The sequence below is a fragment of the Pteropus alecto genome, unplaced genomic scaffold (assembly GCF_000325575.1).
Source record: "Pteropus alecto unplaced genomic scaffold, ASM32557v1 scaffold11, whole genome shotgun sequence".
Classification (NCBI taxonomy): Eukaryota; Metazoa; Chordata; class Mammalia; order Chiroptera; family Pteropodidae; genus Pteropus; species Pteropus alecto.
In genome coordinates, this window is record NW_006431956.1 from 1,778,877 (window position 1) to 1,796,818 (window position 17,942).

General features: G+C 58.9%; 1 protein-coding gene across 1 annotated transcript in view; it reads right to left on the minus strand.

The window, feature by feature from the left end:
* Nucleotides 1–5,429: 5,429 nt before the first annotated feature.
* Nucleotides 5,430–17,942, minus strand: part of ITIH5 (inter-alpha-trypsin inhibitor heavy chain family member 5) — a 59,591-nt gene continuing 47,078 nt past the window's right edge. The window contains 8 exon segments of the mRNA XM_025043395.1: nucleotides 5,430–5,746; nucleotides 6,669–7,046; nucleotides 8,589–8,705; nucleotides 9,803–9,856; nucleotides 10,732–10,746; nucleotides 11,935–12,476; nucleotides 13,567–13,876; nucleotides 15,512–15,680. Of these exon segments, the coding sequence (XP_024899163.1) occupies nucleotides 5,430–5,746; nucleotides 6,669–7,046; nucleotides 8,589–8,705; nucleotides 9,803–9,856; nucleotides 10,732–10,746; nucleotides 11,935–12,476; nucleotides 13,567–13,876; nucleotides 15,512–15,680 (1,902 nt within the window).

Below are 17,942 nucleotides of genomic sequence, written 5' to 3' on the forward strand. Positions count from 1 at the left end.
GTCCTGTATGATAACTGCATGCAACGTATCTCCCGGGCCAGGTTGGGAGGCACTCTGCCCCCTCGCTGTAGTTAGTGCCCACCGAATATTGGTTAAATGAATGAATGAGTGAATATATTTGTTTTGAAGTATTTTCTCTTCTGGGAAAACTGCATGACCCATTTCAAATGAGCTTGCCATTCAGTCCTACACAAAGCTTTATGCTACTGTGTGTTCATCGCAAGTTCTCAAAGTGTTCCATTTCAAGATTTCCAAATAAGCAGTACAGGAGAACTTTTAGTTTCTAGAATATTCCTGGAAAATTCTAAGCCTTCTTCAAAAGCTAAGACGCTTCACTGTCGAGCTGAGCCTTCAGACTTTGGCCTCTTTCTGCCTTCCCTCAGAAGGGTTTGTTTCTTCTGCAACATGAGAGGTGTCAGAACAGAGGCTGGCTTCCGGCATTCTGTGACACTTACGGCGCCCGTGGGGCCTTCGCGGCCGGGCCACCCCGGCAACGTGAGGCAGACCTCTGGCAGGACACTGAACAGGACAAAAGGGTGCATGTGTGCCACGTGCACCTTCATTCACACTCAGACGTCTGCTGCATCATATGTCCTATGTCACCTTCAGGTGTTGCTAACAACATTTATTTGTAAAAAGCACATTAAAATGCGTGTGCGACGGCTTTTGTACTGATAGTACGTTGAGGTGATCTAACTGATCTATCAACAAACTTCGTGCGTGTGACTTTTCATCTTATATAACCAGAAATTCCTAGTGAGCAATCAGGGCACGGGGCCTCCTCTTACACAAACACAGCTGTTGTTTTGAGAAAATAATATGATAAACAGAGTTGTCAGGAAGGAGGCTGTGTCCATAAAAATTAATGTCGGGTTGGCCTGTGAAATGTACCCAACACACATGCACTTGCGCGTGCGCGGGCACACACACACACACACACACACACACACACACACACACAGAGTTTTCCACCTTTATTTGCAACAATGAGGGTTCAAATACCAATGATGACAGCGAGCCTAACGGGAATAAAAGCGAGAAGACAGGAGCCCGGTTTCAGACCAACGGAGACTTCTGGAATATTGGAAATCAAGGGGGAAGAACCTGGCGGAGAATGAGAGTCTCGGAGTCTAGAAAGAGAAGGGGTCACCGAGGCCACACGCAGAGGGAGTGAGAGGGGGTGTCTGGGGTGAAGGCACAGAGCTGCGCCTGGAAGTGGGGTGCAGCCACTTGGGGACGAGACGGAGGCAGCGAGGGATCTCAGAGAAAGAGGACACGAATCCCTGTGGCGAGCTGCGGGGTGAGCTGGTCTGGAAAGCTGAAGAGTTCACTGCCCACTGAGGCTCATGCTTCTCAGGCTGTGCCAAAGGCCGGCGGGAGCCCTGCTGAGGGGCTGGCCCTGGGACCTTCCCCGGGGACTTTCCACACCCCGCCAACGACTGCGAAGAAGGCAGGCGATGGGGACAGATCGGGATTCCACCGAGTGCCACCCGTCGTGGCTTCTCAGTAGCCCCGGCTCTCCCGGGCACGCTTTGAAGCTGGACAGAGTAAGGAGACCACTTCGGCTCGGACGAGGTCCCCAGCTGCTCCGCCTCCCAGAAGCAAGATTTTGCGTGGCGGTCTCTCTTCACGCGCTTCCTCCTGGCAGCTCGATGCTCTCCGCTCAGAAATGGGCCCTTCGCCCCTGCGCCTGCTCTGGGCTCAGGAGTCCACCGTCTGCCCAGCTTTCTTACGGGGCTTCTTATGGGGCCGCCTTCATGGCTCTAAGCAGTGAACCCCACGGACGCATGAGTTTTGTCTTCCTCTGGACCGTGGCTCTGGAGCACGGGCTGGGGTCACCGAGGGGATCATTTTGCATTTGTTCCTTAGAAGTTCAGGCAGAATCTTCATCTGCAGGCAGCAGATAAAGGCGACGATCTGAGACATTATCTCATCTGGTGCCCCCGTTTTATAGATGAAGAAGCCGAAGCCCGGAGAGGCTGACCGTGCGCCTTGGAGGTTGGGCGTTTGCTTGTTTCTGACCCAGCTGCCCCGTGACAGCTCACTCGTGCTTTGCATCTGGTTTGGTTCCAACCAGGTGCTGCTCCATTCGGAACTCGACACAGTTCCGTGGGAATCTGCGTGAGATCCGGCAGGACCGGAGCTGGGGACGCCCGAACCCAGAAGTTCGGAGCAAGCGATGGCCAGGTGTGCAAACGAGTGACCCGACAAGAAGGTGACCGAAGCTTCGGGGTGCCAGGGTCCCAGAAAATAGGGGACCGAGAGGTTTGGCACACTCTATGTGGCAGTTCTATAAACGATTAGGAATGGCCGCTGCAAACTGGCTGTTCTGTAACCTGTGCTTTAATATTCTTCTTCCGATGTCACTCACTATTCCATTTACATATATTTTTATGTAATTCAGAAATTCCCACAAACGAGCCATGCAATTAGCCTCAAGAAGGTTCACTCTCTGTTGCCTTAATCACGCTTGTCCTCCAAACGTAAATATGCCAACGTATTGTTTGTTTTCAGACCTCATTCTCCTGCAGATTTTGGTTTAAGAAAAATGTCTCTCGAAGGCGAACTATCTCCTACCCTGCTTATTATTTGACACAAACGAAAATAAATATTTAAAGTCGTATTTCCGAGTATTTGCTTAGCTGTGCTATGTGCTGTTTATTTTAGCTGGATCGTGTTCTTCTGCTCCCTAGAGTTCTCCGAAAGCCGTAACGACATTGTCTGTACACATTCTGCGTAGCTTCAGGAAATGAAAGGCACTCCTATTTTGAGTCAATGTCTTAGCCCAGGCTCCTGTGTCAAAAACGCCGGTGGGTTGAGGCCCGAAACAATACATGTTTATTTTCTCACAGTTCTGGGAGCTGGAGGCCCGAGATCAAGGTGCTGGCACATCTGGGTCACAGCGAGCATCCCTTCCTGGCTCGCAGATGGCCTTCTCAGTGTGACCCCAAGGGGTGGAGAAGGGCCAGGCCACCTCTCCTGGGTCTCTCCTCATAGGGACACTAATCCCACTGCGTGCCACCTCCCACCCCTGACGCCACCGCGGGCACGCACCTGCCCAGCGGTGACGGTGATGGGGTCTGTGCTTCCCCAGGCCCCACGGCGGGCACACAGCTGCCCAACGTGATGGTGACTCACTGCCTTTCTGTTTTTAGATGCGGGAGGGGATGGGAGAGCAGGGACAGGGACTTCGAAGGTCCCAGCTGCTCATCGTCGTGACTCGAACATCAGCCACGATGACAGCGTGAGCTTTACCTCCTCAGGCTGCAACATCTTTCTAAATCTCATTCTCTATTACTTACTCCCCCCACCCCAATTCACAAATTCTCAAGGGAAATAAGCGATTGTCCAGACGGTGCAACTGCTTCAGAGCTGACCGGAGGCGTTCTGGGGTTCGGCCTGGCCCCGTTCTAAGCCTCTGATACAGTGCGGGGAAAATCACCCAGCTGCGCTCTGCCTCGGTTTCCCCACCCGGGAAGAGACTTCCCCCTCCCTCTGCACTGAGTTTAAAGGAGCCTGTTATTCACAGCACACGTGGCCACCAGAAAACGCTGCGTTTCTCAACCACGCTGAAAGGCCCTCCGTACGACACGTGGCCGCGGCGTTTCGGGGCAGGAGAGGGGCAGCAGCTGGGACGGTCTCCTCTGCTCTCGCAGAAGCAGTGCCCACGGGCGAGGTCTGCGAGCAGCCTCCTCTCTGCAGCTCTGAGGTCCGGACCCGGGACGCAAACCACGGCTCCAAGCGCTAACACAGCGGCTGGCCCCTGGCTCAAGGGACAGCTATGACCGAGGTTACATAACAGGAAGGTCCCTGTGGAGCTTGGCCAGGCACTGGCTGGCTGGGGCTCACACTGCCTCTACCTCTGAGCTCGGAAATATGGGAGCATCTGTCTGTCTACGCAGCTGTCTTCACACAGCTGGCACAAGAACAGGCAGCTAGTCTGGGAAGGCGGGAGTCAGAAACGACACAGCCAGCAGGCCACCGTCTGGGGACTTCGCCGTGGAGAGAGGCTGGGGCTCTGAGGCAGGACAGACCACTCTCAGAGGCCCATGTCCCTCCGCGTGCCAAGTGCGTGTCCGCGTTCCGTGAAAGCCTGCTCTGGAGTCGCTCCCGATGGGGGACGCTGCCCATGCAGCCAGCGTAGAGGCCTTTATCGCATCCGGTCTCCTGCCCAGACCTTCCGTTCCTCTGACCCAAGCCATTCTCTCCCTGCCGTTGGGCTCCGGCGCCCCATGTCCCGCTGCGCCCTGGACCCCCCTCGCTCAGGGAGCATCGGGCCCTGAGAAGACCGAACCGAGCCGAAGCCAGACCTGCCGAGATGGCAGTGAAGGTGGCGGCGAGGCCACTGGCAGCCTCACGGCCCCTCGGTGACGTGCACGGGCGGCCCGGACGGGGCCCACAGCGAGGAGAGCGACGGCCTCTGACTGCTGAAGCCCCCACCCCCCGATTCGAACCTTTCCCTCCTGGGCCAGATCTATCCAAGGTCTGGCACCCGATCTCCCGGCTTCGCCCGCTGGAGACGCGGGGGGTGCGTCTCGGGGTGCATGGCACGCCCGCACTTCCTGCCGAGCCCACGCGTTGATCCCCGCACACCAGCTGACCGGCCAGCCTGTGCTGTTCCCACCGCCCGGCCCAGTCCTGGGAGAGCCCAGCTCAGCGCCAGCGAGAGGGCCGTGAGGGCCGTGAGGGAGGGAGGCCACGGTGACAGCCAAGGCCGGCGAGCGCCGAGCGAAAGCTCCGTCCTTCCGCAGGCCAACTCCCCGGCACCAACGGGCCAGCAAGAAACACTCGCGGGGGGCTGTCCCGTTTATTGAAAGCACTTAGCTTGCTGGAATGCACAGGAGGCTACGGGCAAAGTCAGGCGTTTACAGAGCCCACTGAAAAGCCACGTGTGGCTGGGATACAGATTCTCTATTTTCGATCAAATGCAAAGTAACTTCCAAGGGCGGGAGAAAATCCTCTCCAAAGACGGTCAGGTCTACGTGGTACGAGCATGGCCCGTGCCCGGGCTGCGCCCCACGGTCCCGGAGGCGGAGGCCGGCCCCCACGGGCTGGGGCAGCACCGCGAGGCCTGCGCCCTCACGAGGGAAGCCGCGTGCCCGGCGTGGGCCCCTCCGCCGGGAGAGCAGAGCCGCCCTGCTGTGGGACGGACGAGCCGCCGGCACGCAGGGGACAAGGGCTTCCAGGACGGCCTTCCAGGACGGCCGGCCTCTGCCCACGCGATGCCACCACCTTTCCCCATCGTACAGAGAGAGGGGAAGCCGAAGAAATAACCGTCTCTCCAGCTCCCCGACCCGCCCCTCGCTCAAGCAGACGCGGATCTACAGGCCCCGGGGGCCGCTAGCTGCCAAGGTGCGAGGCAGGGGCCGGCCGGCGACAGCAACGTGCCGGCCGCGGTGTCCCCGAGGGCTGCTCCCCGTCCTGCGCCCTTACGTCAAGGCTGCCAGCGCGGGTCCCCCGGGCCGCCCCAGGCCGAACGCAGTCTCAGAGTCAAACGGGTGGGCCGCCAGGTAATCCTCGAAGGCCCCGTCGAGCAGCTGGCCGGCGTTCTTGGCGAACCAGCAATCCACCTGCTCCTCCCCGTTGTAGATTCTCCGCTGCTTCCAGACCACCGGCACCTGGTGCCCTGCCACCTGCAGGGTGGCCGCAGACGCCCCGCCCATCTGGGGGGGTGCGGGGCCCGTGGAGTTGGGGCTGAGCTGGGCCGGCGCCCCTGTGAGTCTGGCCTCCTGGTTCAGGAACTGACCTAAATGGAAGAAAAACGCGTCGATCTCAGTCAAGGGCAGGCCACATGCAACAAAACACGTCACTTCGGTTTAGGCCGCGAAGACCAGCAAATGCACGCATGGTCCCCAGCGGGAGGGGTAATTAATGTCAGCAGCGGGCGGGCGGGCTTTCAGCGGAAAGCGCTCCTAGCTGGACGCCCCCAGAGGCACTCATGCCTCCTCCAACACCGGCGACAGGACCTGGGCTTGGGGGACCGGGGAGGAGGGACCGGGATTTCACAGGTGGCGGCCTCCGCGGCTGGAAGCTGCCCACCTGCTAACACCAGAAGCTACCACGCAGCTCACAGGGACGACCAGTCGCCCGCCAGGTCGGGAGGGACGGGGCTGAGCGTGCGGCCAGCGGCCAGTCCCGGTTGATCCTGAGACACATGATCAAATTCCCCAGGCCAAGGAGCACCGTCTGCGGCTGTGGGTGCGGGAGGCCCGGCCGGGCAGCCAGGGGCCACAGCAATGCATCCCGCTCGAGGGCCAGGAAGTCCTGCCTGCTAACCCGAGCGCCGGCTCCACGTGGCCACAGGCCCGCACGAGGCTGCACGTGGAGAAGGCGCGGCCGGTGGCTCACAGCCCACGACAGGACGGACGCCTGCCTCACGCCCAGCGCCGCCATGGGCTGCCCTCCCCAGCGGCTTGCTGGGACTGAGGGACCAGACCAGGAGAGGGTTGCTCCCAATCTCCCAGCTCGCTTTCCCTGAAGACCCATGACAATTAGCCTAGGATTCCTATTCCAGAAAGTCAAGGGTGGCAGGAACCAGACTTGTCACGAAGTGTGCAGACCACACTCGCACGGAATCCCCCAGGCAAGTACGGACGGGGCAGGAGCAGCCTGCCCTCCAGAGAAGCGCCCCCTGCACCCCGACCCCGTCATGGGGAGCAACCGCCTACCTAGCAGCCCGTGACAGCTGCTGGACAGGCCTCTGCCACTGGCGACGTAGAAGCCCAGGTGGTCTCGCTGGTAGGCGGCTGGCTTTCTGTAGAGGTGAATGAGGATGACGAAGGCGATGGTGCCCTGGATGGTGACGGTGACGCTGGCGTTGGCGGACACCGACAGCTCCAGCCCCCGGCTCCCCACCGCCGCACTCTGGTTGCAGGGGAGGACCAGCCTGTCCTCGCCGTCCAAGATGACCCTGTGCGGCGTGACCTCCAGGTACGACCTGGCGGGCTTAGTGACCAGGACGGTGATGGTTTGGAAGTAAGTGCGCTGCTTCTTGTGGCCGCCGGGGGGCGCGGGGGCCCCCACCAGCTGCCCGTTGACCGTCACACCTCGGGGCGGGGAAGAGAGCAGAGGTTAGAACCGGCTCCCACCATCTCACCAAGGGCTCCAAGTTCCCTCCTTTCCCTGGCCTCATGTCGGTGTCTGTCACACCGAGCACGGGGATTCGGAGGCAGAGGCCACCCGGTGCTAAGAGCGGACTTCTCCCCTAGGCCTGACCGGCACCTCGGGGAGGGGGCAGGACGAGGTCGGTCTGGGCCGCGACTGCATAGCGAGGGTGTCCGTGATCGTTTGCCTTCATTCTGGTATTTCCTTCGTTCTGGCTGAAGGGACAGAGACACATGTTCCTCATCCACCTGTCATCAGCGATCGTGATTCTCAGGCCCCGTGACGCCACCGCGCGGGACACGCAGAGGCGAGAACCAGGTTGAGTCCACAAGCTCAGGTCCTTCCCCTTTCTAGCTACGTACCCCCAGACAAGTCGCTTTAAAACACAGAGCCTCGACGTCCCCATCTACAAAACGGGGGTCAGAAACCTAGCGGGACCGTGTGCAGTTGGCACGCGATGGCCGGCCGGCAGAACGACTCGTTTCTCCTTTGCCATCGTGAGCGCAGCGGCAGCAACCCTCTCCTGGTCTGGTCCCTTAGTCCCAGCAAGACCCTGGACGTGAGGCGCCCGGGACTGAACGCGGCCGGCGGCCGGGCACACGCAGTGCGCTCTGCTCAGGCACAGCTCACGACTGCTGAACGATTCTCTCCTGTATTCTCTGCTTCGGGGATAACCTTCCCCTAATCCTGACTAGCGACTCCTTGGGCAGCACAGGAGAAAACTGCCTTCTCTGGGGCAGGGGCCGGGGACAGGGGGAGCCCCAGAACGAGGGCAGTTCAGGGACTCCCGCCCCGAGGCTCCGAGCATCTCCCACGACCTCCCCATCATGGACACGATGGAGCAGCTCAGAGAGAGGGTAACTCCAGGGAGGGGGCAGTGGGGTCCCCTCCTCATTCCTGAGCCCTGTGAGTGACAAACAAGTCGCGACTTAGCTCTAGGGCCAGGAAGCCCCGCAGGAGGGCCTGGTGGGAAGGCACCCAGGAGCAAACATTACACAATTACATCACCCGTGTCACCGGCCGTGGGACCCCCTGTCACCTAGCCATCCAAGAAACCCATTTTCTCAGAACTGAGAAGCGCCAGAACGCAAAGCCTGCGCTCAGAGTCAGGCTGTGTGGCTGTCCACATGGCCGCCCCTGAGGTCCTGTCACCTGTCTGCGACTCAAGGAGCTTTTCATGTGCCCATCTCTCTACAGAACGAAGGGGACCAGGCCCCCCGGACAGCCGTGTTCCCTGCACGTGGAGCTGCGTGACTAACATCCGGCCTTAACATCTCAGCCGCCGAGCAGCCGAGGCAGACGAGTGAGGAATATCCCCCCGTCACGGGTTTCAAACGGAAAGACGTAATAACCCAGTCTCACGAGCTCCGATGTACAAGACAGAAGCTCCCAAGTCCAGAACCGAAGGCCACAAGGTGAGAGACAGAGGGGCAGGACCCCGACCTCGCCCGTGCCCAGGGGCCACGACATGGGGCAGAACCTACCGGAGCCCGCGTGGTCCGAGACCAGCCTGAGGATGTCCCCCGGCTGCCCGTCGATGTTGAAGCAGACGGTGAGCCCGCTCGCGGGGAAATCCACGACGAAGTGCGGGTCCCCGTCCGCTGCCGGCGCGGGACGAGCAGGAGAGGAAGAGAGAGGAAGACGGTGACTGAGCACCTCGCCCCGGGGCGGCGCGTTTATGTTGTTGCGCGAGTTACCTGTTCTATCCTGTCTGCCGTCCTGACCGTCCGTCTAAATGACGGCGACGACTGGGTGAAGTGTCTGGCCACGGCTGAGCAGTTAGAGCCGGCAAAGCAGGTATCTGCATCGGGCCCCCTAAACTCGATTACAGAGCTCCGTGCACACACCTCGGCCAAACGCAGACGACTGAGCCCCGAGAGGTAAGCGGGCACAGGGAGAAAAAGGGGCTCCCACGCCATCCCCCCGCCACCAGGCCCACACCCCTCAGGTTCCTGGGCAGCCCCAATCGTCCCTAGTGTGCAGACGTGGACGAGGACCCCTCCAATCCTACGACCAGAGTAGGGGCCACGGAGATGGGCATGGCATGGGGGACAGTCATGGTGCCGGCTGAACGTAAGAGGAAGGTTTAGGCATCCATGACACACGTGTGTGTCCAGAGGAACTGCCCTCTGCCCGCAGGACACTGCGTGTGTCTGGTCCCCGCGGCTCATCTCCAGGGCACCCCCAGCTTTACGGGCGTGCGCACCCAGCACGCCAGCAGCCACGCTGACACAGATGCGTGCGTTTTAAGAACCCAGCCCAGCTTTGGTGCTGTTATTCCCTCCAGATTTTTGTTATGATCCCAGGAAACTGGCCAAAGAACATTTTACGGTATTTTTATCTGTTCTTCCCTCTAAAGCCAAGGATGAAAAAAATAATTTTTCTAAGACGTGCCCGTCACAGAGATGTGTGGCGCCGGGAGCTGGAAGCACGTGTGCTTCGCGTCTTGCAAACCCAGTGTGGTGAGGACGTGGGTCTGTCAGCCCTCCTTGGATCTGGGCTGCCGCCAGGCCCCTCGGGGCCACGTTACCCACGCCGTTTGTGTCACGGTTTAAGGGGGACCCAGGATCTCACAGCTGCCTCACGCGGCTGGTGGCGTTTTCGTGAGCTGGTATCTTAACCGGCTCCAGGAGAATCCTGGTGGCCTTTCTAACCCTCTGAGCTCCCAAGTCCCACATGGCCACGCTCTGGTCTCTACCTGATGTTCTGGAGACTTTGATTCGTGGGTCATATGGTCTCTTGAGAGCAGGTCCTGGGAAGGAGAAGGGGGAGAACCACTGTTACTCATCGAAGTGAGGGGCAGAGAAGAGGGCTGAGATCAGGAAAATGCAGCTTTCAGGCATGTTCGTGGCAACTTAAAAACACCATCTGTGTTAAAGAAGGACGTCGGCCTTACAGCACACGAGGGAAGGTGTAACGCACAGAGACTCGATTATTTCATTCTTTTACAGATCAGACAATACTCTTCTTGTCTGTGATTTCTGCGTACGTAAGAAAGGAAAACACTCCATCCGACGTGCGGTATAGCTATGGGAGGAGGGGAGACCTGTCGAACGGGTCCAGAGCTTCAGATTTGCAAGACGAGGGAGTCGTGGAGATCTGCTTCATGACAGTGCGAATATGCTCAACACCGCTGAACCGTACACTAAACGTGGCTAAGCTGGTGAATGGTGTCTTATGCGTTCTTTCACCCCAATTAAAAAAAATGCAAAAATGTAAAATTATATATATATAATATATACCTTCCCAGGGCGGAAGGTATAATATATAATATATTATAAATTATATATACATATAATTTTACATTTTTGCATATAATATATATATTATATATATGTTATAATATATATATGTATAGTTCTATTTTTAAAGCTATTATGTGTAATCAGCAGGCAAAAATAAATAACCAATTAAAGGATAACCTAAAAGTAAATTAATTTGCAAAAATCAAATTAGGATCTCATTTCAAATTGTTTGCATGAACAAGATCATGCTCCTCTGCCTCTCACAGAAATTAAAGATCCAAGTATCTCGACGTCGCTAACTGTCCCCGGCCAGCAGGCCCCGGGCAGAATCAGAGGCCCATAAGGGAGAGGCTTCTCAGTCTGGACAGCAGCTCGGAGGAGCCTGGGTGAGTGGCAGCTGCCACAGACACTCAAAAAAAACTAGATTAAAATGAAGAACTCAGCCGAGCTTTAAGAAAAGGAAGGTTGGCCTGAGTTCTAGCCGACGCGTCAGAAAAATCCTACTCCAAACGGCCCTTCTGAGCGACCGGCTGGCTCTTTCCTCGTGACAGTTTCATGACGGCAGGCGACCCGCTTCTCATCGGCCCTAAAATGGTACTAGTTTGGCCAAGATGAGCTCCACTCTTTCTAAAGAAAAAACGACAACAACAAAAAACTCAACGCATCATTTTTAAGCTCCACATCAGCGTCTGGACTTTTCGATCCGTCTCTAGTCCCACGTCCCTCTGGGGAGAGGGGAGAGGGCTCGCATGTGCCACACTCCGCTCATTTGATCCTCGCCACAGCCCTCGGGGAGGGTCGTCGTCACCGGCATTTTGCAGGCGAGGGAACAGAGGTTCGGAGAGGCCCAGAAGCCCGCCCCAGGCCTCGCGGTGGTCAGCAGGCTGGGGCGCGCCTTGCCCAGGGCTTCTCAGCGTTTAGGGCATGAGGCAAACACAAGGCAGCATCTGTCGGCCCCGGGCTAACATCGGTCCCCTCTCAGGAGACGTGAAGTTGACAGGAATTTAAAAAAACGTTACACATAACACAAAAAAAGAGAACACGATTCTCTGCTCTGGTTCAACGCCTTCTCCTTTGCCTGATCTCGTCGTGACTAAGTCCCCCACCAAAATGGTGCCGAGGCCGCTAACGGCCATTTCGGGGCGGTCAGTGGGGGCGCAAAGGGTAAATTCTCTCAAGCATCCAGAACTTGGTCCTCACCTCTGGTCTCAGGAAGGTAAAATCAAGCACACACATAAAATGACATGAAAATATAGAAAGGCGCTTTGGAACAGAACGTTTGCTCCTTCCTTTCCCATGGCCCCTGGCACGGGTCAGCCACGCGGGACAGATGACCGATGATGGCCAGCAGGCAACGTTTCTGACACAGCTGCCACCTTTTCTGAGTGCCCTACAGAAATCCACAGGGTACAACGAAACCAACCAACAGTCCCACACACTCTGAAGGCCAGAAGCTGCGTGCAGGCTCCCCGCTTGTGAAGATTACAATAAAATAAAACAGAGCAGGCCACGGGGGGGTGACCTTGGCCTGGAAAGGAGGCGGAAAGGACGGCCTAGGCCCCTCGCGGGGGGCTCCGTCCCGTACCTGGCGGCAGGCTCTGCACCGCGGTGCCGGGCCCGGTGACGGCAGACACGCCGAAGGCATCCTCCAGCCGCTTCGTCGGCAGCACCTTCGTCAGCTTCATGGAGGTGAACGGGGTGAGGAAGCGCGAGTTCACGGCCAGGGCCTGCGCCTTCAGCCTCAGCCGCTCCTTCTCCTGCCCGGCGCCACTCTGCAGCCAGGAGCTCAGCAGCTCCCTCACCGTCAGGTAGCTCCAGAGGCGCTCGAGGTGGTTGGGGCCCGCCTCGCCGGCGTCCTCGGGCCTGGCGCCTCCCGGGCCGCCGCTGCCCGCCCTCTGCGGCTCCACGGGCACGTCCGTCTTCAGGACGACAAACTTCTTGCTGTTGCTGGCCGTGACTTCCACGCGCAGTCGGTCCAGCGGCCTGTCCGCCAGCTTCCCGGCGATGATGATCTCGGAGCCGTTGAAGTAGTTGGGGAAGAAGGTTCTGGTGGCTTGCTGCACGAGGTGAGGAGGGTACCCGATGCGGATGTCAGACAGCAGGGGCGTCCTGATCTCGTCGTAGAACCTGCAGTGGGAGGGCGGAGAGAGAGAGTCGGGGGGACAGGTCCTCAAGGGAACTGCGGGCTGGTGGGCGGAGAGCTGGCCGAGCGCATGCCGCGGATGTGCTCGAACTGGCACGTCCCACTCGAGAATCGGACCTTCACGTCGACACTGCTTTCGTGCGAGGCAGCATTTGTGCGCATCAGCCATTCTCCTAAGTATGTCACACGGTTGCTACTTTCTGAGTCAAGAGACAATTAAAATCCCCTTTCCAAAGATCGAGAGAGCACAGGACGCGCGGTCAGACTTCCATCTCAGCTACTTCCTTGCCGTGTGTCTTGGGGCACATGGCTTAACCTCTATGAACTTCAGTTTCTTCCTCTATAAAATCGGAACATTAACAGGAACTATTTTGGTGGACGGCTCGCCGTCTCCCCAGACCTGGTCTCGCCTTCTCTCCTAATAACTGACTTTTAATCCGGCGCATGCCTGCCCAGCTGCATGGTCCAGTTTTTTGCCACCTCAAAATATGTCTATATATATAGTGACCAGTGTCAACTGGTGATTTTGCTTCCCAACAAAAATACGATCATTTTAACTAGTGCTCAACGTGGAGATGACGCTACAGCTCCCAGCTACCTCCCAGGGCGGAATTTGGGTACGTATCCCAGAAAGTCCCCCGAAATGTCCACGGGGAAGGTACACCCGGAAGAAGTCACCGAACCCCCAGCACATGATGGCCACCCTGCCCATGCTTCATGCAGATTTTCTCATTAAATTCTGTCCCTTGCTTTATAGACCAGGAACCTTAAAATCCTGCCTAACGTCACAAAGCAGGACCAGGATTGGCAGCCGCGCCTGGTTTCAAAGCCCACTGTGACGTTGCCCAGTGTCACGTGTCACGGTCACTTCCAGCAGACGCGGGGTTAAGGTGTGCCAAACCATCCTCCTTTCTGAGTCTCTCACGAAACCCAACCCTCCCCGCTCCGCCGGCCTCCCCTCTCCCCCTCACTCCACCCCCTCCGCCGGCCACCCCCTGCCCCGCTCCCCACTCTGCTGGCCGCCCCCTGCCCTGCTCCCCACTCCGCCCGCCGCCCCCGTCCCGCCGGACCAACCCGATGAGCTGCGAGCCCGCGTCGCCCTCCTCGTGAACCCGCCGGGTGAGGCCACAGTTCTCCAGCGACAGCTTCTCCAGCAGCCTGAAGTCCACGTCATGCCCGATGCCGATGGTGAAGATGCAGACCCGGCCGCGGGCGGCCGCCTTGGTGTTGTTGAGGATCCTGGCGGTGCTGGTCTCCCCGACCGTGGGCTTCCCGTCCGTCAGGAAGACGATGAGGGACACGCTGCGGTCTTCGATGTCGTTGTGGGCCACGTAGCTGCTGAGCAGCCGGATGGCCGTCTGCAGGGCCCCGTTGATGTCTGTGCCTGGGGGACAGCAGAACGGGACAGCTCACGCCCTTGCCCGGCCTCCCTAACCCGGCTGCGGTCTGCGCATGGCCGAGAGGCATCCGCGGGCGTGACCCGTGGCGGGGAAGGGTCCCCTACGCTCGCGGGGGTGAGTCAGGCGGCACGGCCTGGGCGAGTGCTTGCTACGTACTTTCAGAATTTTAACTCGCTTCATCCTGATACCAACTCCGTTACTATCCCCATTTTACAGAGGAGGAAACGGAGGCCTAGAGAGATTGAATGAGTAGAGGGGGGTGGAGCTGGCCGCCTGGCTTCTGAATCCGTGCTGCCGACATTACGACACCTTAAAGGGAGCAGGTGGGTTTTCCGTCACCTGCAGAGGTTGAGGCAACGAAAGGCTGAGAAAAAAACAAAGGAGACCAATCAGGTTTCTCCAGTTTGGACCCCAAAAGAACACGGGACACGTCGCCCGTGTGCTACAGCTCCGTCCCCCGACACAGGGAAGAGTGTATGTGTGCGAAGGGCCATTAAGACAAAGTCGACTTAACAGACGTTCGCGGCATGGCAGGGCCGGGGCGCACGATGGTGGAGGGAAGCGTCCTCCCTGAGGGTCTTTACAGCCCGTCGACTTCCGGCCGCAGAGCGCCGCGGTGATATGATGCTAAGCTCAATCTATTGTTTCTCCCGCCCACCCGTGTGACGCAGCTGTGGAGACTGGCAGGAAATCCCATTGTCAGTCAAAGTTCGGGCCAAGCAAGATCAAGTTCGAAATGCAATTCGCCTGGGAAATCAGAGCCCTGACTTGGATAGGGGAGGATGAAGACCTCGAAGATGGAAGTCTCCGCTGGAGGGAGACGGAAGGGGGGTGACCGAAGCAGAATAACCGAGCCCAGCTCTCTCAGAGGTGGAGCCTCGGCAAAGGGCCTTGAAGGGGGCGAGGAGGCGTCAGGCGCAGTCCGGCTGAACATGCCGGCGTCCGTCACGTGTCCCTGGACTAGGACAGGGGCACAGTCAGAACAGGACCCCGGCCCTGAGCTGAGGGGCCTCCGCCGAGCACGGCCGGGTCCTCAGCTGGCGCTCCAGTTTCCTTACGAGTTCTTTACGGCCCGTCCGTCCTGTGCACGCCTACCTGGGCACCAGAGCCGAGCCGAGTGTGCAAAGACCCGGAGCCCAACACCCTCCCAGCGCAGGTCCATCCACGGTGCCCCCCAGCGCCCCAAGAGTCCTGCTCTGCTCACTGTTCCATCCTGCCACGGGGACAGGGGTCCAGCGCGGCCGTGCCACCTGCTGCTTCCCAAGGGGCTGAGATTCAAGCACACGAAACAGCGGCTCGTCCATTTGGCTGTAATTCCCCACCCCCAAAACGATTTACAGAAACAGCTGCATTGTTCCGGGCCCCTGAGATGAACCTGGAAGGGCTCCAAAGCCTATCGGGTTTTCCCCCCATAACTGGCTTCGCCATCTGGGTCCAGAGCCCGGAAGACGAGAATCTACAGCATCGGGGTTCGGAGAAACACTAGCTTCTGAGAAAGCCCGCAGCATTATCTCCCTGCCTGCGACAGCCTCCGCATTCACATCCTCGCCTCCTGGTAGCAGATGAGCTGCTCGCCTCACGTCTCGTCAAGGCTCCGTGGAAAGAGGACCCGTATTTACCTCCGGTGGGTGACATGTGGTGAATGTACACCTTGCCGTCTCTGATGCTGTCGGGGGTAACTGCCACCAAATGGTCCTTCCACACTTTGATCCGGTTGGAAAACCCAATGATGCTGAAGTGGTCTTGGGGCCGAAGGTCATGGAGGATGGTGAACAGGGCGTCTTTAGTCTAGGCAAACACAGAACCGGATCGGTCACCTCCGGCTGCATGAATCCATGCGTCCCCCGGCTTGGAGACTGCACACCGGGCCCATTCCCGGGGATAAAATTAAGTGCTACATGTAAATGGCATTGGCTACACGTCAAGGGACTGCATCGCCTCACTGAAAAAAACTGGCAGAGATATGTTACGATTTTGTATGCGACACCAAAGGGTGTTTAGTACATGAAGCATCACACGCTGCTGGTGGGAAACATCATAGGTCGGGCCTCGCTGTCCTCACCCCTGCTACCCTCATGCCCTGGAACGTTCTTCCCATTGCCTGGGCCCCGTTTTTCACCGGCATCCCCACGGTCGGCCTTTGAGGCCTGGCTGCTGCACCCTGTTCTCTATTCCCTCTTCTCCTCCGGGCTAGTTCACTCGGACTCTACGTGCATCTTGCCCAGCACTGATCATCGGCTTTGTATCTCTTCCCCTTACCATCCTGTGACTCTCTCTAGGCAGGTTCCACTCATTCGCACGTCGCCCCGTGAGTGGCAAGCTCCCCACATACAGGAGGTGCTGGAGAGAAGTCGGGTGAATGAATGGCTGGTGGAGGTAGCGAATGGCATTTCACGCATTAGCGGATTAAAAGTGCAAAGAGTAACTAGCACGGGAACTTTCAAAAGCGTGGGAAAAACGCGGGCTGGAGCGACATTTGAAGGGAACTGGGTAACGTGACAGTCTGAAACGCAGCGAAGAGGCTAAGCGAGCTGGTCCGAGCAGAGCAACCAGCTGACCCGGGCGGGTCCGGAGACGCTGGGTGGACGAGGGGCGTGGGGAAGAGGCCAGCCCCGTGGAAAGAAGACAAGACCACAGGCGGCTGGAAGCAGAAGCCTGGACAAGCGTTTCCAAGCGGCCGACCACACGTCGTGAGAAAGCACTGTCACCGTCTCCTCTGACGGGCGGCGCTGTCGGACGCGGACGGAGACCGGCCTGTGAGGCGAGCGACACCCGGCACCTCCTACAGCCACTGAGAGCACGGACTTCAGGGCGGGCGGTCCAGCTGTGACCCGGATCCGTCCCCTACTCTCCGCGTGGCCCTGGGTGGCAGGTCCCATCACTGCCCCTAAGTCGCTCCATCTGTAAAAACGTAGGACTGTAACCGTGCCAGCTCTCAGGCCGTCACGAGGATTAACTCAGTCACCGTGCAGGGAGTGTCCACAGCAGGGCCAGGTGCATGGCGAGCCACACAGGTGCCTGCTCTCGCCGGCGGGTGGGGGCAGCAGAGTTAGGGCGCCGGGAAAGTCTGCAGAAGTGGCTGCAGAAAGCGGGGTGCGAAGGAACCGTCGCCCTGAACACATCCTGTCCGCGTTCTCCCAGCTTCGACGGCCGCTGGCCTTTGCGGACCTCGGCCAGCACTGGTCCCCACACCGTACCCCCAGGCCTGCGCCAGACGGCCGGCCGCGGGGCCTCGCTCCTTTCCGAAGGGTCCCTCCTCCTCCTCTCGGTCTCGCCCTTCGATCTCTGCCTCAGCGCCCACTCTATCACCCCAGGCCGACCCTCGAGTCCCACGGGAATCTCAAAGCCTACTCTAGGAAACAAACAAACGTGGCCGTGTCTCCCTTTAAGCCGGCACGCCGCATCCCTTCGGCAAAGTCAGAGTGCACCGAGTTTCTCGCCTGAGCAGACAGACGCCCACCGAGCGATCTCCTCGCGGAGTCGGCCGCACGAAGCCGCTCTGCCTCGGCGTCCCCCAGCTCCTCGTTCGCGGGCTGAGAAAGCCGTGGTGCTGAACGGCATCGTCAGGCGCACAGGGGCGGTGACGCCGGCGGCTCGCGGCCCCCGGGGAGCCCCCTTCTTCCCGTGGATCGTGCCGAGAGCCAGTGCCCCTCACACACAGGCGACGGACCCGCTGCATCCTCACGACGCGCCCGGCGTACAGGGACGTGGACAGCCCCGGTCTCCAGACGAGGTGGCCAGGAAGGACGGGGTTAAGCGTCATGCCCACGGGGCCCGGGTGACACCCGGAAAGTCGGACCCTAAGGTGCCACTTGACCAGCAGACTGCGGGGCCGAGCGCGCCCGCACAGCCCTGCTGACGAGCGGCTCCTCTGGGGTCCCCTCCAGGTCCCTGCGAGCCGACGGGCTGTTTGGTTCTGTTGCTTTCACTTCATTTCTGGCCGCAATTCATGATTCATTTCCTATAACACCCTTGCAGGACCGAGAACAACGAACCCGTTTCGTTAAATCCATCCTCTCTTCCTGCAGGGGTCACCCCGCCCCCAACGCC